Below are 23,473 nucleotides of genomic sequence, written 5' to 3'. Positions count from 1 at the left end.
GGCTAAGTCATGTCAGCCATTTCCCAGATTTAAAACCTAAAGCTAGCGTGGAACTTGATGTTTAGAAATGAACTTGAATTAATTCTGTGCTGCTGCTGGGTCCTTCGTACAGCTTATGGTGGTTGTTTTTCCCAGGATATCTTAGTTATTTCTTTTATTCATTCTGGCATTTTGTTGTTTAACATGTTTCAAACCTAGGAGAGGGAGAGATTATGACTGGAGGCTTGTGTAAATCACTTGTGTTTGTGTGTGTGAATATGAGAGAGACAATTTGCATATTTACTTGTTTCTTGTGATCCAGGTTCCTTGCCAAAAAGGAACCTTACCTATGCAGAGTTCAGAAAGAGATGTTCTTTATGCCTACATTTTTGGGCATCTTTGACTCAGTATCAATACTGTGTTGTCCCATACTTGTTAACATTCTTACATTTTTTATGCTAAAAAGATTTTTATGAAATGTTTCAATGAAATTTTCTCATCTTCTAGTGAAATTGTCTCCATTTATCAGTAATAATTTTTCCTTGAAAATCAAGAGATTTGAAAATCCCTCTTTTGTGCCTTTTACATACTGTCTATGCGTTATATCACTTTCACTAAGTCATTTTTCTTGTCTGTGTTCTGCATTTGAAAATAATTATTCCAGTATTCATTCAAGAATACTCAGCATGCATTATTTCATTTTGACTCTGCACTGATATTTATCAGTCAGCTACTGTGTGTCAGGTACCAAGAGGCACTTCAGATTTATCACCTTCTGTGTTTGGCTCTCTGGCTATGTCACGGTAGACATGTATCTTCAGGACTGGGTACACGGGCAGGAGTGGATGTGTGTACTCGTTTCCTGCATAACTGGTATTTTTCCTTAGGTCACCCTGAGAGGACCTGTATGAATTCATTTCTTCATGATGTTAAACATTTAGCAGTTTTTATTACTTTGTTTGGAGATTAGGGCCTGGAAACTATGGGACATAACTTTAAAGAATACTGGCACCTACAGAGTGCCTTCTCATGCAGATCAGCGTGTGTGTGTAGATGCGGGGAGTATCCTCCGCTCCCTCTGGAGTCTGGCTTGCTCTGCAGCTTTCTTTAGTGACTAGACTCCCAGGTCCCCAGTTTTTTAAATTTCCAGTTTGATGAGAGACACTCTCACTGTTTTTGCTTGCTATTTCTCTTTTAACTTAACTGTCTCTTCTCTTTTATGAAAGTCTATTCTTCCTTTGCTCCCGTGCTCATCTCTACCTTATTAGAATTTCTGTGTGTGCACACTCAGTTATGTCTGACTCTTGGCGGCCCTCTGGCCCATGGCCCGCCAGGCTCCTCTGGCCATGGGATTCGCCGGGGAAGAGTGCTGGGGTGGGTTGCCATCTCCTCCTCCAGGGGGTCCCCCTACCCCGAGATTAGACCTGGGTCTCTTGTATCTCCTGTACTGGCAGGAGGACTGTTTTCCACCGCATCAGATGTGGCAAATAGTTTTATGTTGTTTGATTAATTTTTTTTCATTTTTTAAACATGTAGATACCTTTTTAGTTTTTTGTAGGCAGCTCTTCTGATCTTTGTGGTTTTTACTTTAATCTTAGAAAATCTGTTCAATCCCAGTGTTCTGTAAGCAGCCATCTTAATTTCCTTACAATGTTCCTGTGTTTTTATTTTTTTGGACTTGGAATTTTACTAAGGTATTATGTGAAGAAGGGATCTACCGTTTTTCCCCCTCAAATGGTCAGTAAGTTACTTTAAAACGAGTTCTTAATTTTCCTCAGATCTTTGAGAAATGTATTCGATTTGTTTTGGCCCTTTTCTCTAGTTTCTGTGCTGTTCCACTGATTCATCCAAATCTCTGGGCCACATCCATACCAGTTGTAAAGGGTGTTTCATCGCAGTACACTCTCGCATCAGGAGGCCTCTCCCATTCCCTCTCCTTCCTACCCTCCACCAGGTGTTGTCATGTCTCATTTTTCTCTTGTGTTCTCTGAGAAACACGAAACACTGTGAGGTTCCTGAGGAACTTTCACAAAGGCTTTCTGTTCCGTTTCCCCAGTGTTTCTTCTTTTATAAGGTTTCGGTTTTAGAGTTTGCTGTGTATATCACATATCTATTTCGAGTAAATTTTTGTATCAGTACCAGGTGTGGGTGGTGGTGTTTCTGGCACCATTTTTCAAGAAAGTGACCTCTTTCCCACCTCATGGCCTTATAGTTTAGTCAATAAGCAGTTGTCTTCCATGTATGTGTTTATTTCTGGACTCTCTCTTCACTCTGTTGATCTGTTTGTTTCTCTTTATGCTAAAACAGTGCTCTGGATTACTGTTGTTTCATAGTATTAATAATTCTGGAGCACAGCAGTGTCTGCCCTCCGGCTTTGTGTTTTCATTCTCAGAGTTGTTTTGGCTGAACTGCATCCTTTGAATTTCCATGTGACTTTTAGAATTGCTTTGTCAATTTCTATTAAAAAGTAGCCTGCTAGGATTTTAATTGCATTGAATCTGTAGGTAAAATTTTGGGGCAAATTGGCCCTTTAATAGTATTAAAGTGTTCTGATCCATGAATGAAATATACCTATTCTTTTATTTAGGTGTTTTAAAATTTCTTCCCAACAATATTTTGGGTTTTCTTCTGAATTATAAGTCTCTCTTAATATATTGGGTTGGCCAAAATGTTCATTTGGTTTTTTCCATAAGATCTTATGAAAAATGGAATGAACTTTTGGGCCAACCTTATAACATAATATAACATAACATAATTAATATACTGTTTCCCAGCTACCCACTTTTAATCCCAGCTGCTGCTTCTAAGTCACTTCAGTCGTATCCGACTCTGTGTGACCCCAGAGACGGCTACCCACTTCATAATCTGTGTTAAATTAGGCTCCTACTTAAGATGTGAAGAAAGGTGGGGGAGAGTACCATTCCCCCCAGTAATGAGGACCAGCCAGCCAGCCTGCTGGTGCTGCGGGTGGTCATCTGCTCAGCTGTGGTGCTCTTCGTCTCAGCTGTGTGGCCTTCCAGGGGCTCCTTATCTGTGAGCAAGTGCTTTTTAGAAAGTTACATCATTATCTCTCACTCTTACCACGTTGCATGTGTTTTGTTGGGAAATAAGCAGTGAATACATTTTCATTGTTATTTGTTGATATCTGTATCTGGTTAGATGTGGCTTTTATGGTTCTGTTCTCTTTAACCCATTCTGACATTTGACCCATTTCAACTGATGATGGGTAGAATGGTTATATAGTCCTTGTCTTCTTTTAAAATGGGTTAAGTTTGGATATGCGTTTGTGAAGAACAAACTAAATGTCCTTGAAGTGCACAGGATCGGAAATTTGGTAGACTGTCAGGTGTTTGAAGATTTATAGCGATGTAGCATTTTAAGCACATGTGTAGCAGTCTGTATAGAATCCTGCTGCTGCTTATACCTGCTCTAGAGGCTTCATGGGGTAGTGTTACTGTGTAAGTCAGGAGATCTGCGGAGGGATGGGTTTCAGCTGAAAGGAACAGCGAATGCAGAGAACCTGTGAGAACCAGCATGGGCATCACATAGTCATAGGATAAAGTGCCAGACTAGAGCAGGAGCAGAGGGAGCCGAGGTGGGGGAAAGCAGAAGGCGACTGTGAGGTCAGCTGTGGAGAAGTAGCACACGCGCTGCAGATTCGGTCATCTTCTAAGTGACTGTCAAATAACAGAGGGCTTGGGGTGAGAATGAGCGTAACGCTTAATTTTTCATCTAGTTCTATTATCATGTAAAAAAGCAGGAGGAAGGGAAAGTGGATTGGATAGTAGCACAGCATAAAATTAAATGATAAGATGGGAATTGTGTTGAGTTAAAGGACAGGGAAGCCTGGCGTGCTGTAGTCCATGGGGTCACAAAGAGGTAGACAGGACTTGGCAATTGAACAGCAACAGTACACAGGAAGAATGAGCTCAGTGGTATGTCTTTGCTGCCTGATGCTTAGCTATAGAAAACACAGCAGTGGGAGTACAGACATGAAGCTTGAAGGAACCAGCTGAAAAAAAGGGAAAGTTTTTTGGCTATTAATAAACAGATACTTACCTCTTATGACGATATCTTAAGATTGCTTCACATGTAATTCTGAAGTACATTGTTATTTTATAATAGTAATAAAAAGTAGCTTCACCTCCCTCTAGGAAAGTAACTCAGCCCTTATGTATTTATTGTATAATTGAGGAATGTGAAAAAATGGAACAGCAGAAATATAATATTTACAAAGCTTTTTGATATCCTCAAAACAAATAATTAGGAACTGATGTGGTTGAAACTCAGCTGCATTCAGAGATATTTAGGAAATAAGGCTTTATAATGAGCTGAATTTAGTCTATAAGTCAAGTAATGACTGGTAACATTAGTTTTTATAATATGAACAAATGTAATAAGAACTTACCTCTTGTTCTTTTAGCTTTCAGAATAAACTGACTGTAAAAGAAGTGGATCTTTTCTCATATCAAAACAGCAGTTTTGACAAAAATATTAAAATAGAGCTACATGGCTATTGCTGGTCCTAAAAGGGAAGATGGACAGAGGGAGGGAGACCCGGAGAGGGAGGGAGACAGAGGGGAGAGGGAATCACAGGGAGCAGGGCCTGGACCAGGGCTCGTTAGCTGTCCAGCGGCGTCTCACCTTGTCCACATCAGCTTCTCGTCTCCTCTCTGTGGTGCTGACGTGACGTAGACTCTGTGTTAGATTTTGTAAATGGTCACGTGGCACCGGATACTATAGAGATAAAAGTTTATAAGCGTTCACACCATTTTTTGTGTAAAGCTCTAAACCTTAGTTTTCAGTCCTGACCTGCGTCTTTGGAGCTACTAGGGGAGGGTGATCTTCCGCACATTTTCCTTTCTTTGTTTTCCTGTCAGTTGTGTGCCAGTCAGTGCCATTCACAGCATTAATGTAAGGATTTCACATCTCCATGTTATTCAGCTTTGTGATCAAATTATTTTGTCTAGTGATACTTTCAATCATCCGTAACTTGACTCCGACCTGAAATAATGGCAGATACGGGAAGAACTTTCCAAATGGAGTCCTTGTCCATGTTCCAACACATCTCTTATTGGGGGATAGTTAACTGTATTTGGGAGTTGACTGAGAGAAATTAATTTTTAGTGACTGTCCATCTGAAATAAATTTATTTTGAAGGTATAAGTATAAATAAATATCTAGAATGTGATTTTTTCCTCCCAAAGTTATTTCTGAAGTATTATTTATCAACTGAAAGTTTAACTCTGATGTGCTATTATTTCATTGAGTTGATTATACTTCTTCTTTTTTTTAAGGTAAAGTGCAAGTTAAGAGTTCAGACATACAAGTTGGAGACCTCATCATAGTGGAAAAGGTTGATGCATTTTTAATATATTTTAGACATGTATATACCAGTTATTAACATTTAGACTGATTGCATCTGAAGGAAATTATTTGAGACAGTTATTTTAAATCTTAACATTATTGTGTAAGATTGATATTCTGAAGGAAAAAATCTAGACTTTTGTATAGTTTTTTTTTTTTTTGCTAACATACATTTTAGTGTGTAGTCATATTTTGTCTGAAATAAGATGTGTTAACTGTTTATTGTTTCATTGTCAGAATTATATCTTTGACCAAAGAATTATATTAGTTAGAACCTATTTATCATGAAATATGTTTCAGTTTCTGGGGCTTCCCAGGCGGCACTAGTGGTGAAGAACCTGTCTGCCAGTGCAGGAGACATAAGAGGTGTGGCTTTGATCCCTGGGTCAGGAAGATCCCCAGGAGAAGGGCATGGCAACCCACTCCAGTTTCTTGCCTGGAAAATCCCATGGACAGAGGAGCCTGGTGGGCTCTGGTCCATAGGGCCACAAAGAGCCAGACACGACTGAAGCAACTGAGCACAGCAGTTTCAGTCTCTAGAGCTTCCTTTTACAGACAGATGTATTAGACATAATTATTGGATATTCTATGGCTTAAAAAAAAGGGAAATGGAAATATAGAGGATTAGAAAGAAAAAGTTTAGGTCAGTGTTGTAGGAAGCCACAGTGGTCAGAGGTGGCTGTGGACAAGCCACCACTCTACTGGAGTTCAGCTGCCTGGGCTGTGTGCCTGTGTGGCGAAGCATCTCTGTCTGCACAGTCTTGCTGAGTAACAGTTAGTGAGGGCTTAGTCTTTATTTTTAAGGCTCTTGAACAACTTTTTAAAAAATATGGCAAGTTTTCATAAGGCCTATTACAGAGGAGTGTGAGCCCTTGGTACCAGCTGACGTCCACCTGGGAACCCACCAGGGCACCCCTAGCCTGTGTCGCCCACAGGGGTGTTTAGTGAGAGGGCTCTTCCTCAAGACTGAAGTGGTCTTCATCTGGTTGCAGTAATGTGTACACAGATAATGTTGTGGGCTGTGTTTGTCTAATTTTATAGAATGGGAGAAAATTAAACATCAATTTGCAACATATTTATGTAGTATTCAGTTATATGAATACTATAAATTACTAACTTTTGATCCATTGTTAGATTTTGGATGGGTTTCTTTTCTGCTATTGAAGAGTGCTATAGTGAACATCCTGGTACATATATTCTTGCAGGATTCTGTGGGCTAACTGCTGACAAGAGAGATGGCTGAGCCATATGTTAGTCATATACATTTTGATGTAATTGTTTTTAAAAAATCAACATTTATTCCCTCACAGTTTGTATGGTCAGGAATCTGGGCACAGCCTAGCTGCACCTCCTGGCTGCGGGTCTGTCCCAGGGCTGCAGTCAAGGAGTGTCAGGGTGTCAGCCTCCTGGCCGTCACCTCCAAGCTCCACTGGGGCGGGCCTGACGCCGGTCTCACTCCGGGGCTGGTTGGCAGGACTTGCTGCCTTTTTGGATTCGAGGCCTCAGTTCTACCAGCTTTTGGCCTGAAGCCACCCCTGTTCCTGGGCATATGGGCCTCTCCACCGGGTAGCTCACCACTGACCTGCCAGTTGGAGGGGGAAAGAGAGAGTGTAGGTGCCAGCGAAAGGGACCATGGTATATTAAGAAGACACAGGTCCCTACTCCTGTATTGCTCAGAGTCCTGAGGAGGGAAAAATAAAAAGTATCCAATAATTATTTTGGAGTTTCTAATATATTTATTGATGCCCATAGAACATAAAACAGTATAGAGGAATATAGGGTAATGGTCTAAAATTGAAATTAAGAACAGAATTTCATTTGCAGTAGCATCAAAGAAATAAAATACTTACAAATAAGATCATTGTTAAAAATAAATGTAACAAAAGAGGTCCAAAACTTTGAAGGCTACAAAACATTGTCAAAACACAGTAAAGAAGATCTAGATAAATGGAAGGACTTCCCATGTTCATAGATTAGAAGTATTCATACTGTTAAAATGGGGAATACTCCCAAACTGATCTACAGATTCAGTGCTGTCCTCTCAACATCCTAGCTGACTTCTTTGCAGAAATTTATGAGCTGATTCTGAAATTCATATGGAAATACCAAAGATTCAGAGTAGCCTAAGCAGTTTTTAAACGTATGAATGAAATTGTTCGAGTATTCACACTTCTCCATTTCAGAACTTTTTAAAAGTTAACAGTAATCAGGACACTATGGAACTGGCATAAATTAAACGTTGAGAGTCCAGAAATAAAGCCTTAATTTTGTGGTTAATTGGCTTTCAACAAGGGTGCCTGGAAAATTCAGTAGGATGGAGCTGTGTTTGGGTGCGTGCTTATTTTTGACCCAGTGCTGATTGTGAGATTCTTCATTTTGTTGTGTGCAGTTATAGTTCATTCGTTTTGTTGTTGCATAGTATTCTACCACTGGTGGATACTTGGGTTGTTTCCAAGTTTTCTTGTTAGGATTGATAGCTGCGAGACATCCGTGACCATGTGTTGTGGCTCACGCATGCGGACTTTGCTGCTGCATATGTACTCAGGAGTGGGCTTGTTGGCTTTAGGGGCGTGTGGATGTTTCACCTGAGTGCCTACTCCAAATGGTTTTGCAGAGTGATGGATCAAATTATACTGAGGTCAGCAGGAAGAGTTCCCATCCCTCATGTTTGCCATCACTTAGCACTGCCAACCTTTTAAAATTAACATTTCCAAATTGTATATGTAGCAAGTTGTAGTTTTAATGTGCATTTCTGTAAACTGTCAAAGGTGAACACTTTTCATATGATTTTGGATATTTCTGTTTTGGAAGCTTCCCTTGTGGTTCAGTGGTAAAGAGCCAGTGAAATTCTCTTACAATTTTTCTTCTGAGTTATCCTTTCTTATCTGTTTGCAGGCCTTCAGATATTCTAGATAGGAGTCCTTTATTAGTTTTATCTTGCAAATATCTTTTCCTTCCTAGTAGGCTTTGTGGAATAGAAATTTCTAGTTTTAATGAAATCTACCTTATTATTATTTTCATTTATAATAAGTTTTTTTTAATTTGTGGTATTGGGGGGGAAGGAGTCTTGTTTAAGAAATCGATCTTTCTACCAAAAAGTTATGAAAGTATTCTTCTGTATTATCTTTTAGGTTTTATTGTTTTGATTTTGACGTTTATAATTCATTTGGAATAGGTTTTTTTGTTTCTATTGAAGTAGAGACCTGGTATTACCTTTTCTTATCGCCCATAGGTATCTAGTTTTTTCTAGAAAGCTATTTATTTAAAAGATGTCCACAGTGCCAACTTCCTCATAAATCTGGTGTACATGTTTGTGTGGACTGACTTCTGCATTCTGTACATTATAAAATCATCTATCTTTGTGGAATATCATCTTGTCTTAATTATTCTATTTTAATATTTAGTTTTGTTATGTTATACATTCAACCTTCCATGTTGTTAGTCATTCTTGGCATTTGCATTGCCCTCTCAATATTAGGAATGTTTTGTCTGCTGCTGCTGCTAAGTCGCTTCAGTCGTGTCCGACTCTTTGCGACCCGATAGACGGCAGCCCACCAGGCTCTGCCGTCCCTGGGATTCTCCAGGCAAGAACACTGGAGTCGGTTACCATTTCCTTCTCCAGTGCATGAAAGTGAAAAGTGAAAGTGAAGTCACTGAGTCGTGTCCAACTCTCAGCGACCCCATGGACTGCAGCCCACCAGGCTCCTCCGTCCATGGGATTTTCCAGGCAAGAGTACTGGAGTGGGGTGCCATCGCCTTCTCCAAATGCTTGTCAGTTCCCATCAAAAAAGCATGTTAAGGTCTCGATTGGGCTTGTATTGAATGTCTAGGTCAGTCTGTGGACACTCGCAATACTGTATGCCATAATGTGAGAGCGTGGTGTGCTCTGTTTCTTTAGTTGATTTCTTTAAGTAATGTTTTATAGCTTGTAAAATCTTTTACAGTTTTTTATTGAAAGAACTTGCCCATCTTTCATCTGTTTTATTCTAATGCTAGTTTTTTCTTATTACCACAGTGGGCATTTTTTTTTAAATGTACTTTCTTGCTGTTTGTTACTAGAATAATGTTTTCCTTTTCTGTGTCATTAATTTTGCTCTTATATTTGCTTGCATCTTTGTATGTTCTTCGGGATTTATTGGCTTTTTGTTTTTCTGCTTTCAAGCAGATACTCAGTTCCCTGTGTGTTTTTAGCCTCCCTTTTCTTCTGTTTGCAGTTTAATCATGTATACGTTCCTCTTACCATTTTTCTAACTTTGGCTGTGTTCCACATGTTTTGATATGTTGAGGTTTTATTACCAACATTTTCTAATTTCCATTCCTCTTTCTCCTACGGGTCCCTTAGCTCTCAATAATGGCCTAAAGAAATGTTAGAAATCATTTCAGGTTAGAAATAAGAAGCACTGTTCTGCAGCATATCTTTTTTCACCAGTAACAGCTCAATTTATATTTGTTGTTGTTGCTTGCTGACTGACAAGTAATTCATTTCTTTACTGTTTGTATATAAATATTTACTTAGGTCTCAATAAATATAAATAATTCATGAAATTATATGAAGTATGCTTAGTATATTTTTCTTTAGTTTGTACAGCTTTCCCAACTAATTAATGCTAATGCTAAGTATTATTAGTAGTACTAATTAATACCAGTTATCATCAGTAATAGTGATTAAGTAAATGTATGAATAGTGAACTTTGGGTTTTTCTCCTTTTTTGCCCTGTAAAAGAGTATCTCCTCAGATTTGTAGGGTTTAGTCTGCTCAGCTGTACATTTATTCATTCATTCAATATCTGCTAAGTGTTCATTTCTGATATGCTTTGTTTTGTGTTAGATGTTGGAAGAACTGTCCTCCCTTTCCACGTCATTTAGTCTGATAGAGAGTGCGTAATTTTTTTTATAAGGCAGTAAACATACTATATTGTATGTATGAGTCAAAGTACAGCAGAGGCCACAGAAATGGTAATGTTTAACATTGTTCAGAAATGGACTAGTTTCAGATCATCACTAAATGCCATTTACATGATTTATTGGTGGGGAAAGAAATCTTAGAGATCTAACTAAAATATGAATTAAATTTTCATTTTTGTTATACAAATTATAAATGTCTCAGCATAGAGTTGAATTATAATATTATTTTAGTTGTTTTTAGCAGCTGTTTCTCCTTTGAAATGGCATTGTATTCATTTATAAACTTACATACAGATAATATTTTATGTTACTCTGCAGAATCAAAGAATTCCATCGGACATGGTATTTCTTAGGACGTCAGAAAAAGCAGGTATTTTTATTTTTATTTGCATTGCTGATGATTGGTTTTTGGCAGTTTTCATATTCAAAGATAAAGTTATTCTCATAAGAATTTTTCTTCAAATGGTAATACATTGAATTCATTAATTTCTAAATCACATTTAACTATGTTTAAAACAATGATTTTACTGTATAGTATGTTGGTTTAAAAAATATAATCCTATCAGAATCTGTTTGTCAAGTGAATATTTTCATGCAAATCCATTTTGATATCTAAATAATTAATGATGTTGCTCAAATTTTGATTGCTGTCCTGCATTTACAGTTTTATTCCTCATTTAGCAAACATTCATTTAGCACTTACCATGTGCCAGGCACTACTTGTTGCTTAGGACACAAAAGGGAGTGAAACCAAGTTGCTCTCTTCAAAGAGTTCATGATCTGTTCATTTATAGAAGTATACATGTTGACAGCAATACTCTGATTGTATATAAATGTTAAAAGACATGTGGGGGTGATGGGAGGGAACAGACAATTTGTCTGGGTAAGTTGAAGTGAGCTTCACCATAAAAATGGTATCTATATGACCTGAGCTTTGAACAAGAAGAAGAAGTTGCTAAAGCGGTAGTGAAAAGGAAGCTTCTTATGGTCAGAGAGAAAAACTGTTAATTGGAAATCAGGAAGCTTAAACTCTAGTCTGCTTTGACTAGTTTCTAATTGTATGACCTATCCGTGTGGTCATACACTTTAATCATCTCTAAAATGATGGGAGGTTTGTCAGGTAATATCCAAAGTTCCTTCTGCCTTATGTTTCTGACTTTGTTGAATAAATGAACATTATTTTTATAGGAAGCTCAGCATGTTATTTTTGTTCTGGAAACTCAGTATATGTGTTGTTGTTTGTAGCATGAATTCTATAAAGGACATGGTTAAAAATTTAGAGTTGTTGGTTTAGTTTTTTCTCCGTTTATAAACAGTATTTTTTTTTCAAGGACATTTTAAGTCATCATAAACAAGGAAAATGTTTTCTCTTTTCACCAATTGTAGTTAACGGTTATTTACATCCTAAGAGGCATGTGTGCTAAGTTGCTTCAGTCCTGTCCGACTCTGTGCGACCCCGTGGAGTATAACCTGCCAGGCTTGTCTGTCCGTGGAATTCTTCAGGCAAGAATACTGGACTGGGTTGCCATGCCCTCCTCCAGGGGGATCTTCCCGACCCAGAGATCCAACCTCTATCTCTTAAGTCTCCTCCATTGGCAGGCAGGTTTGTTACCACTAGAGCCACCTAGGGCTAGATATAAATTTACTTTCAGTTCAGTTCAGTTCAGTTCTTCCCTTGTAGCTCAGCTGGTAAAGAATCCGCCTGCAGTGCAGGAGACCTGAGTTCGATCCTGGGTTGGGAAGATCCCCTGGAGAAGGGAAAGGCTACCCACTCCAGTGTTCTGGGCTGGAGAATCCCATGGACTGTACAGTCCATTGGGTCACAAAGAGTCAGACACAACTGAGCGACTTTCACTTCACAGTTCAGTTCATCGCTCAGTCGTGTCTGACTCTCTGCGACCCTACAGACTGGAGCACGCCAGGCTTCCCTGTCCATCACCAACCCCTGGAGCTTACTCAAATTCATGTCCACCAAGTCAGTGATGCCATCCAACCATCTCATCCTCTGTCGTCCCCTTCTCCTCCTGCCTTCAATCTTTCCCAGCATCAGGATCTTTTTCCAGTGAGTCAGTTCTTCCCATCACGTGGCCAGAGTATTGAAGTTTCACCTTCAGCATCAGTCTTTAAAATGAATATTCAGGACTGATTACCTCTAGGATTGACTGGTTGGATCTCCTTGCAGTCCAAGGGACTCTCAAGAGTCTTCTCCAATGCCACAGTTCAAAAACATCAATTCTTTGACACTCAGCTTTCTTTATAGTCCAACACTCACATCCATACATGACTACTGGAAAAGCCATAGCTTTGACTAGATGGACCTGTGTTGGCAAAGTAATGTCTCTGCTTTTTAATACGCTGTCTAGGTTGGTCATAACTTTTCTTCCAAGGAGCAAGTGTCTTAATTCTGTGGCTGCAGTCACCATCTGCAGTGATTTTGGAGCCCCAAGTCTCTCACTGTTTCCCCTGTTTCTCCATCTGTTTGCCATGGATTGATGGGACTGAATGCCATGATTTTAGTTTTCTAAATGTTGAGTTTTAAGCCAACTTTTTCACTCTCCTCTTTCACTTTCATTAAGAGGCTCTTTAGTTCTTCACTTTCTGTCATAAGGGTGGTGTCATCTACATACCTGAGGTTATTGATATTTCTCCTGGCAATCTTGATTCCACCTTGTGCTTCTTCCTGCCCAGCATTTCTCGTGATGTACTCTGCATAGATAAGCAGGGTGACAGTATACAGCCTTGGCGTACTCCTCTGCAGATTTGGAACCAGTCTGTTCCATTTCTAGTTGTAACCATTGCTTCCTGACCCACATGCAGATTTCTCAGGAGGCAGGTCAGGTAGTCTGGTATTCTCATCTCTTTAAGAATTTTCCATAGTTTGTTTGATCCACACAGTCAAAGGCTTTGGTGCAGTCAGTCAAGTAGAAGTAGATGTTTTTCTGGAACTCTCTTACTTTTTCGATGATCCAGTGGATGTTGGCAATTTGATCTCTGGTTCCTCTGCCTTTTCTAAAACCAGCTTGAACATCTAGAAGTCCACGGTTCACATACTGTTGAAGCCTGGCTTGGAGAATTTTGAGCATTACTTTGCTGGCATGTGAGATGAGTGCAATTGTGTGGTAGTTTGAACATTCTTTGGCTTTGCCTTTCTTTGGGATTGGAATGAAAAGTGACCTTTTCCAGTCCTGTGGCCACTGCTGAGTTTTCCAAATTTGCTGGCATATTGAGTGCAGCACTTTCACAGCATCATCTTTTAGGATTTGGAATAGCTCAACTGGAATTCCATCACCTCTAGCTTTGTTCGTAGTGATGCTTCCTAAGGCCCACTTGACTTCTCACTTTAGGATGTCTGGCTGTAGGTGAGTGATCACACCATCGTGGTTATCTGGGTCATGAAGATCTTTTTTGTATAATTCTTGCCACCTCTTCTTAATATCTTCTGCTTCTGTTAGGTCCAGACCATTTCTGTCCTTTATCGAGCCCATCTTTTCATGAAATGTTCCCTTTACCTAAATTCACTTTACTGTGTGCTGTTTAATGGGCAGTTTCTTTTTCCTGTGGGACAGAGGCTGGAGAACTACTCTTCCAGTCTCTTCCCGTTTCCTGTCCAGTTAGACGGAGCCGTGCCCTGAGCTGTGGCAGGGGAGGGATGGCTGGAAGCTGCGTGCTCCGCTTTCAGCCCCGGCTCTCCCTGCACTGGCTGTGTCTCCATGACTGCTCTCACCTTGGGAGCTGCCTGTTGAAGATGGCAGAGCTTCCCTCAGCTTAAGTTCCTAAATGACTGTGTGTAACAGTCCTGTCCCCCTCCGTCACCTAGTGAACTCTGTATGACAGAGACTGTTAACTAGTAGAGTTGGAAGGTTTATCTTTTACGGATAGAATAGTGTTCCCTTAGCACCTGCAGAGCTGTGACAGGCAGTTAAAACTCTGCCTTTGCCTTCATGTCTTGCTTGTACAGACCTTCAAGTTCCACCAGGCTTAGAAATTTGGGCCTTTCCGGTTTTCAAGGGGATGTGTGTATCCTTGCACTGGCAGGTGGCCTTCTAGACTCTTGGGAACATGGTAGAGCTCTTACCCCTTGTCATCTGATTTTCCAGCTTTTCTTTTAAATTTTGTGGTCAGCTTGTTGTTTACCGCAGCTTTGCTACCACGCAAGGAAGCTGCGATAGTGAACAGTTGCCACTGATTTCTTCTGACAGAGATTCCAGGAGAAACCATTCTCCGTGACTCAACTGTGGGTTGGGTCAAAGCCAGACAAACCCTACCTAGTCAGGTGATGATAGCTTTCTGGGCTTGGAGTTTGGGGAGTCCCAGCCCTCATTTGTTCTCCTCAGTATCCACCAGACCACTGGTTTCCTCAGCTCTGTGAAGTTTGATTTGAGGGCAGAATACTGGAAAAGGGACACATCAGACCACTTAGGTCTCTTAGAACGAGATTTAGCCCCATTTCTTGAATAAACGCACCTGGGATTGTTACAAGTCTGATTATTTTCCAGAGTTTTGAAAAAAATTGCTTTTGACACCTTTTGCTAATGTTCTCATTAAGTTATGGAGGAATGGGTTTACAGAGATTTTTACACTGCCATCTCTCCTTATTTATGATTTGCTTATCTTTGTTTGTAAATGTATTCAGTATAATGAATAACAAAATGTGTGTATTTGGGAGGTGCTTTTATATTTTATTGCCTTTGTAGTGATTATGGTAGATATATCTGTAAGAATATTATACTTAATGTGAAAATGGCTATAGGTAATTGACTTAAAAGAATATATTATGCAGATTACATTAGGAGATTAAATGTGAACAATATCCATCACTTTAAAGCTGGAAGATTATTAGAAAAGTCCATTTTTCAGAGCAAGAATCTGAAGGCTAGAATACAAATTCTTTGCCAAAGTTTTAGAAATTGTAATTCAGCCACTGTATAATTGTTATGGCATGACATAGTAAGATAGTGAGACAAATAGAACATTAGACAAATGATATAGTCTATTGTGCTGACTTCAGATAAATAGAATTGTATCCAAATTGATTATGTTCTAAAAATGTCTCCTTTTTCTCAGATTTTGCGTTGTATTCTATGTTGTAGGGACAGTTTCTCTCTGTAGGGTAATGATATTTAATATTTTGGAGGACATAAATCTTTTAGAGACTCTTAAGAATTATCACTTTGTTCCTGAAAAAAATGTACATAATATACATGTATGCTGATTTTTCTATTATTTTAGATATTCCTAGAAGATTATTAATGATCCAAGTTTAAGATCATGCTGTCATCTGTTCTAACCTATGGTTATATGTCTCAGGTTTAGGATTTTTTTATGTCAAGTTTTAATTGTTAAAACAGTTACTAATACTTACATGGAGATATTAACATGTCAGATTCCTGTTTCATGATATTTTTCTTCTCTTTATAAAATGACTGCATAGCTTCTAGCTATGTAAAATTTGTGTCATAATATTACTTTGATTAAAGATTTATTTTTAGAAATTCAATTTCTGTGACTACATAATTATTTAAGTTTTTAAATTAAAGCGTAATTTTTAAAAGTACACATTCAGAGTTTTTTGTGTATCTGCTAACACTATAAATATTATTTTATTATTTTTTAGTTTTAGCTCAGGAAGCCCTGATAATACATTGTCTATTATAATAAGAATCTTTAACCCTAGGCAATATAAAAGTCTTAAATCTGTGCAGCATGTTCAAGTTTGGACAATAGCCACTGGGCGTTTGCCAATACAGCTCAGCGAGTCTCTTGGTGGCATCATATTGACTGTGTATTAATACAGGGTATTCTATCGGGCTGTCAGTTGATTGTTTAGAATGTAAATGAAGCTGTTGATGGATCTGGTGACTGATGGCTTAAATTCCAATTAATCAATTGCTTCATCAGTTTCTTAATTCAGATCAAATATCTCCTGAATGCACACAATTCTTCTAGTGGTATTAAGAGAAATTAATGCTTTAGAACTAATTTTCATCAATCTCTTATAAATGCCAATATCTTTTTCCCTTGTCTCCTAAGTGATGACATCATTGTTTAAGTGTTTGGGACATACCGCAAGAGCTCAGCTGTCACTTGTTAGTGGGCGAGGGGTAGACAAACGACACTGTACTCCTCTGCATGCTCTGTCTGGTACTATTCATCTCACCACCAGCTTAAAAGTTTCATACAGAGTCATTAAGTTATATAAATGATTTAGAAATTAAGTTTAATGGCAAACGATCCGGTATTACATATGCAAAGTCAATGTCTATTTTTCTTTTGTTGGGCACATACTGTAGCCTGTCTCTTTCAGAGCCATTGGATGTGTGAGCTGTTGCAGGCAGGCTGCTAATATTACAGGGTAACTTATTAAAACTTATGACAGATTCGTGTGCCCTGTCTCTGAGGGTCCCATCAATTACTTTATCACCAGCTGTCCTAGGCGACACATACATGAGTTAATCTTCATTTGATTATCATTAAACCTGTCCTTTGCTGTCAACTCTTGTCAATTATACCAAATAAAATCAAGTATTCATAAGAAGTCAGTAATAGGATATAAGCAGACCAATTTAATAATTCATTTTTACTGAGCCTTAAGTGGCATCGGTTTATAGCTTGTGCTTGCTGTTAAAAAATTACTAGACATAGTTCGTGTAAGACAAGTTGGCCATATTTATGATTTTTCTACAGTTCATTTTCTCTCTTTAAATCATATCAGTTACTGTGAGACTAGAAATGTTAACTTGTTCAGCTGCCCAGTTGTGTCCAATTCTTTGTGACCCCATGGAATGTAGCATGCCTCCCTGTCCCTGTTAACTGTACTGGAAGATAAATGATATGTCAGTTTCCTCTACAATTTTAAGAATAGTGTAATTATTTAACATGAGGCATATCCTTTTACTTTGAAGAAGAGCATGTGTATTGTTTCTAGTGTTTGTTAAGTTTACAGATATCTAGGTAAGGTATATAAACACAAAATATGGGAAATTTAAGAGGCTTTAGAGAGTCTCTAGTCTCATTTTATATGTTAGAAAGCAAACCTTTAGTGCAGAGCCATTGGCATCGACGTCTCAAAGTATGTGTCAGAATCTAGAATCCACTCCCTTTTAAATTGTTTTTGTACTTTATGAAGTACATACACAGATGTATACAAACATGCATATATTTAAGAGGAAAAAAGCAATCTTGAGAAAAAAGTTTAAGTGTAAAATAATATGTACTGCAGATTTCCTTGAACTCCTTTTTAGCTGTAACCAGTTACTCTCCTTATCGTAAATCTGTTGGCAAATAATGCGTAACAAAATTTGTTTCCCTGTGCACTTTATTGGGAACAGATCTTGCTTAAGTCCATGCATGAGGGCAGTGCTGAAAACACTGGGGAGCTTGGTGGCCAGTAGTTCAGAGAACAAATCTGTGATGCACCCCAGCAAGGGACACAGCAGCCCTGCCAGAAACTTCCCTGCCAGACTCCGGGGGAGAGTCAGCCAGCCGGGGCCACACAGCCCCCCAGCCGTCTGTGTGTGCAGACACTGGGCTACTCCATGCAGTGGGGGTGGGACTCGAGGCAGATTGGCAAGGCTTCTGGGAAACAGACAGGCTCACCCATGCTGGCCTGGGGCCTGAGCACAGTCTCTAGATTCCCCGCCCTGTTCCCAGGGCAGTTCCTGCGAAGCTGACCTTCAAAACAGAATCACATGCACCCCCATCAGCCTAGACATCAGTGTGTCTGTCCAGGGCTGTGGTCCCAGGCTCAGGCAGAGAACCTCCAAGCTGCTGGTCCCTGACCAACTGTGGGGCCAAAGTAGGACTGTCCTGAATTGCGAGAGTTCCCCATGAGCCATACACATTCACTGATAAAGGGTGAAAAATCTGACCGACTAAGCACATTCAGGCACTATTTTTTTTTTAAACCAGTAAGAGGTTTATGCAGAGCCTAGAAAGCCAGGAAATACTCTGAGCAAGGATATCAGAGGAGGGTACTGCGGGGGAGCAAGATTTCACAAAGTTGTCAGCCAGGTCTTTAAAAATAAACCATTGACTAAACAACCAGCATCCAAACTAAATTCCTGGTTTGTGTAATGTGGTTCAAGCTGTTAGATAAATGAGCTGTGATGAGGTCTGTGTTGGTGTACGGCACTGGGGTCTGGAATCACATGGACCCGATGATGGCGTGGAGCTGTGCTTCCTGGTAAGATTGTGGGGCACGTCTCCTCTGAGCCTGCACAGGGGCAGTCGACTGCCTCCTCTCTCTGGGACATCAGATGTTATATGTGGGCCAGGACTGTCACTTAGTTGTTGTTCAGACTCAGAAGTCATATCTGACTCTTTTTGCGACCCCATGGACTGCAGCATGCCAGGCTCCCCTGTCCTTCACTATCTAGTAGGTGCTCAGTAAATAGTAATAGCCTTCATTTTTGATGAGAAGTGACACCCTATTATGAATACGTGTATAACTCTACATTTTTTGAGGAGCCAAATCCAAAATAGTTTCTAGCTGAAAATGTAGACTCCATAACTACTGCTTCCTTAATTTGGAGTTTTATGTTCAGTTCAGTTCAGTTCAGTCGCTCAGTCGTGTCCAACTCTTTGCGACCCCATGAATCGCAGCATGCCAGGCCTCCCTGTCCATCACCAACTCCCATGTTCACTCAGACTCATGTCCATCGAGTCCGTGATGCCATCCAGCCATCTCGTCCTCGGTCGTCCCCTTCTTCTACTGCCCCCAATCCCTCCCAGCATCAAAGTCTTTTCCAATGAGTCAACTCTTCGCATGAGGTGGCCAAAGTACTGGAGTTTCAGCTTTAGCATCATTCCTTCCAAAGAAATCCCAGGGCTGATCTCCTTCAGAATGGACTGGTTGGATCTCCTTGCAGTCCAACGGACTCTCAAGAGTCTTCTCCAACACCACAGTTCAAAAGCATCAATTCTTCAGCGCTCAGCCTTCTTCACAGTCCAACTCTCACATCCATACATGCCCACAGGAAAAACCATAGCCTTGACTAGACGGACCTTAGTCGGCAAAGTAATGTCTCTGCTTTTGAATATGCTATCTATGTTGGTCATCACTTTTCTTCCAAGGAGTAAGCATCTGTTAATTTCATGGCTGCAGTCGCCATCTGCAGTGATTCTGGAGCCCAAAAAAATAAAGTCTGACACTGTTTCCACTGTTACCCCATCTACTTCCCATGAAGTGATGGGACCAGATGCCATGATCTTCGTTTTCTGAATGTTGAGCTTTAAGCCAACTTTTTCACTCTCCTCTTGCACTTTCATCAAGAGGCTTTCTAGTTCCTCTTCGCTTTCTGCCATAAGGGTGGTGTCCTCTGCATATCTGAGGTTATTGATATTTCTCCCAGCAATCTTGATTCCAGCTTGTGCTTCTTCCAGTCCAGCATTTCTCATGATGTACTCTGCATATAAGTTAAATAAGCAGGGTGACAATATACAGCCTTGACATACTCCTTTTCCTATTTGGAACCAGTCTGTTGTTCCATGTCCAGTTCTAACTGTTGTTTCCTGACCTGCATACAGATTTCTCATCATAATCTTTGAAAGACCTACTCGGAGAGAGCCGGGCCAGAGAAGTGTGCTTGTGTTGAATCCCTCCAGTGTCCCTTACTGCTCTGCCCGCTACTTTGTCCCAGGCCTCATCCTTCCTGCCCTGGCCCACTGTTGGTATCTTTTATTCTGGCCCTTTGGCCCTTGAGGTTCAAAATTTTCTAAGGAGACTTTTGGGGGCTTGGGGGAGTTGCACTGCATATCTTGTGGGACCTTAGTTCCCCAGCCAGGGATTGAACATGGGGCCTGTGGCAATGAGAGCCCAGCATCCTAATCACTAGGTGACCAGAGGACCCCCATGCCCAGAAGACTTGAACACTTGATACATGCTACTGTGGGTCTTCTTTTCCTTGAGTGTATATCATAGTCATTTTCCAGCTGAATCCTTCTCCCTTCTGGCCTCTCACAGAAGTCCTCCACCCCATTTCCGGTATAACGTTCTAAAAAGCCGCTCCAAATGACTAAGTTTTATTTTAGAACTTTATGGCTGGGCTACTTGTATGGCCAGTGGCATGCATACTCTGTGCTTCTCCCAGCACATTTTTTTTCTTTAATTTCATTTGGTTGTCTATCTAATTATTAAACCATAACCTTATTAAGATCAGTAGGAACTGTAGTACCTGGAATAATGCTTTCAGTATGGTGGTGTTCAGTGGATGTTTGGTACACACCTAAGACCAGTGTGGTGTATCAGCGTATAATAATGTGAAGCAAGGCCAAGCCACATGAGTTAATTCAGAAGTTGACAGTGCTGCCTTTCTTTCCTAAGTTCTTACTGAACAAGTCCTAGACATTTCCTATAAAATCTTCATTAGGTCTTCATTTATTTTTTGAAAGATGTTGAGTCAGTTCAGTTCAGTTCAGTCACTCAGTCGTGTCTGACTCTTTGCTGCCCCATGAGTCACAGCACGCCAGGCCTCCCTGTCCATCACCAACTCCCAGAGTTCACTCAGACTCACGTCCATCGAGTCGGTGATGCCATCCAGCCATCTCATCCTCTGTTGTCCCCTTCTCATCCTGCCCCCAATCCCTCCCAGCATCAGAGTCTTTTCCAATGAGTCAACTCTTTGCATGAGGTGGCCAAAGTACTGGAGTTTCAGCTTTAGCATCATTCCTTCCAAAGAAATCCCAGGGCTGATCTCCTTCAGAATGGACTGGTTGGATCTCCTTGCAGTCCAAGGGACCCTCAAGGGTCTTCTCCAACACGACAGTTAAAAGCATCAATTCTCGGGCGTTCATCTTTCTTCACAGTCCAACTCTCACATCCACAGGAAAAACCGCAGGAAAAACCATAGCCTTGACTAGATGGACCTTAGTCGGCAAAGTAATGTCTCTGCTTTTGAATATGCTGTCTATGTTGGTCATAACTTTTCTTCCAAGGAGTAAGCGTCTTTTAATTTTATGGCTGCAGTCACCATCTGCAGTGATTTTGGAGCCCCCCAAAATAAAAGTCTGACACTGTTAGGAGGTATTTATTTCCAGATAGCATGCAAACCTTTTATTTAATGCTTCTGTTTTGCTGTAGAGATCACTATTGAAAGCTGACCTGGCATATGGCAGTCTCTTCCTCTAGATAAAAGGGAAAAGGCCATGAGGTAACTTACTGATGACATTAGCTACTGAAGTGGAGAGGGTGTGTAGTCAGCCAGTAGTTGTCGTGGCTTGAGCTCTGTTAAAGGAGCATGTATGCAGTGAGCCGTTCACCAGAGCTGCACTGTGCTGAGCTGTGCTGGTCAATGGTGTAATTCCACATAAAGCTGATGGACAGGAGCAAGCACTGCTAGACAGGGGAAGGAGGGGCTCAGGAATGTGAATATGAAAAAAGTACAGTGAAAAATGACCTCCATTTTTGCAGGTGTTCCAATATAAATTTAGATGTAGATTACTATAGTCCAGCTTCAGTTATTTGCAGTTTTCCTATCCTGCAGAGAACAAACGTATGTGTAACATTTTTGGTTTATATTTTCTATAGTAATCTGAATATGTTTCTTCAAGGTTTTTAAAAACTTTGTACTTTGTTCTCAGGTTCACAGAACAGTGAGAAGGAGATGCAGAGGTTTCCAGTATACTCCCTGCCCCCACACATGGGTAGCTTCCCTCATTATCAGCATCCCCACCAGACGGGCCATTTGTTACAATTGGCAGACTCAAACTGGCACATCACCATCACCAAGCTTCCATCATTTGCATTAAGATTCCCTCTTGGTGTAGTACATTCTGTGGGTTTTGGCAAATATAATGACACCCATCCATCATTGTATATAGTATCATACAGAGTATTTTCACTGACTAAAATCTTCTGTGCTCTGGCTGTTTGCCTCTGCCCCTACTCCATCCTGGGGAACCACTGATCTTTTCAGTGTTTCCATAGTTTTTTCTTTTCCAGAATGTCATGTAATTGGAATCACATAGTATGCAGCCTTTTGAGATTCGTTTCTTTCACTGAGAAACAGTTTGAAGTTCCTCCATATCTTTTCATGACTTGATAGCTCATTTTATTGTATTGCTGAATTATTCTCCATTATCACATTTACCACAGTGATCCATTCACTCACCCAAGGACGTCTTGGTTGTTTCCAAGTTTTGGCAGTTGTGAATAAAGCTGGTATAAAATCTGCATGCAGGATATCGTGGGACATAAGTTCCTCAGCTCTTTTGGATAAATGTCAGGAAGTGCAGTTGCTGGATTGTATGGTAAAATTATGTTTAGCTTTGTGAAAAAACGTGAAACTGTCTTCTGAAGTGGCTGCACCATTTTGCATTCCCAGCAACCATGAAAGAGAGTTCATGTTGCTCTGAGTCCCCCAGCACTTGGTGCTGTCAGTGTTCTAGAGTCTGGCCGTTCTGATAGGTGCTGAGTGGTGTCTCCTTGTTGTTTTCCCTTTCATTTCCCTTTTGTGATGTGGAGCATCTTTCCTTGTGCTTCTTTGCCACCGCTGTACCTTCCTACGGAGAAGGCACTGGCACCCCACTCCAGTACTCCTGCCTGGAAAACCCCATGGATGGAGGAGCCTGGTGGGCTGCAGTCCGTGGGACTGCAAAGAGTCAGACACGACTGAGCGACTTCACTTTCACTTTTCACTTTCGTGCATTGGAGAAGGAAATAGCAACCCACTCCAGTGTTCTTGCCTGGAGAATCCCAGGGGCAGGGGAGCCTGGTGGGCTGCCGTCTATGGGGTCTCACAGAGTCGGACACGACTGAAGCGACTTAGCAGCAGCATACCTTTCTAAAATAAAGCACTAATTAATACTAAACCTTAATAGTCAAGAACACCAAACAGGAGATAATTACATAAACAGTTAAAGAGCTCTGTCTTTTCAGCAAACTCATTTTGTGAGTCAAATAAGTAGACTTCCAAGGATTTTCCATGGGAAAAATGGGAATCTCTAGATATATCATTTGTGTATCACCACTGTACGATGAATTGTGGCTTTAAGGTACCCATAACTCAGGAATTTTTCTTCTCTTATTCCAAGGTTCATGTTTTATTCGAACTGATCAACTCGATGGTGAAACTGACTGGAAGCTGAAAGTGGCAGTGAGCTGCACACAGAGGCTACCTGCTCTGGGGGTGAGCGTTGCTGTCGTTACTCCATCAGTTACTGTATGGTCATTCCTGTGCACTTACGTACCAGCTAACTTGATTAATTCATTGATAATGTAACGAAT

General features: G+C 40.4%; 1 protein-coding gene across 9 annotated transcripts in view; it reads left to right on the top strand.

Annotated features, from left to right (window-relative positions):
- ATP9B (ATPase phospholipid transporting 9B (putative)) overlaps positions 1-23,473 on the top strand; it is a 156,123-nt gene that overhangs the window by 37,938 nt on the left and 94,712 nt on the right. For 7 of the 9 annotated variants that reach the window (XR_011252450.1, XR_011252449.1, XM_069569207.1 and 4 more), the window contains 3 exons: positions 5,277-5,335; positions 10,570-10,621; positions 23,281-23,375. Coding sequence is in view for 7 of the 9 variants with exons in the window: in XM_069569207.1 (XP_069425308.1) it covers positions 5,277-5,335; positions 10,570-10,621; positions 23,281-23,375 (206 nt within the window). In the remaining 2 variants the exon portion in view is untranslated. The remainder of the gene's footprint in view (positions 1-5,276; positions 5,336-10,569; positions 10,622-23,280; positions 23,376-23,473) is intronic. The other 2 variants (XM_069569205.1, XM_069569204.1) reach the window with 1 other exon arrangement.

Source organism: Ovis canadensis, chromosome 23, assembly GCF_042477335.2.
Source record: "Ovis canadensis isolate MfBH-ARS-UI-01 breed Bighorn chromosome 23, ARS-UI_OviCan_v2, whole genome shotgun sequence".
NCBI classification, from domain to species: domain Eukaryota; kingdom Metazoa; phylum Chordata; class Mammalia; order Artiodactyla; family Bovidae; genus Ovis; species Ovis canadensis.
The sequence above is the reverse complement of the archived record's forward strand: the minus strand, read 5'-3'. Positions and strand labels throughout refer to the sequence as shown.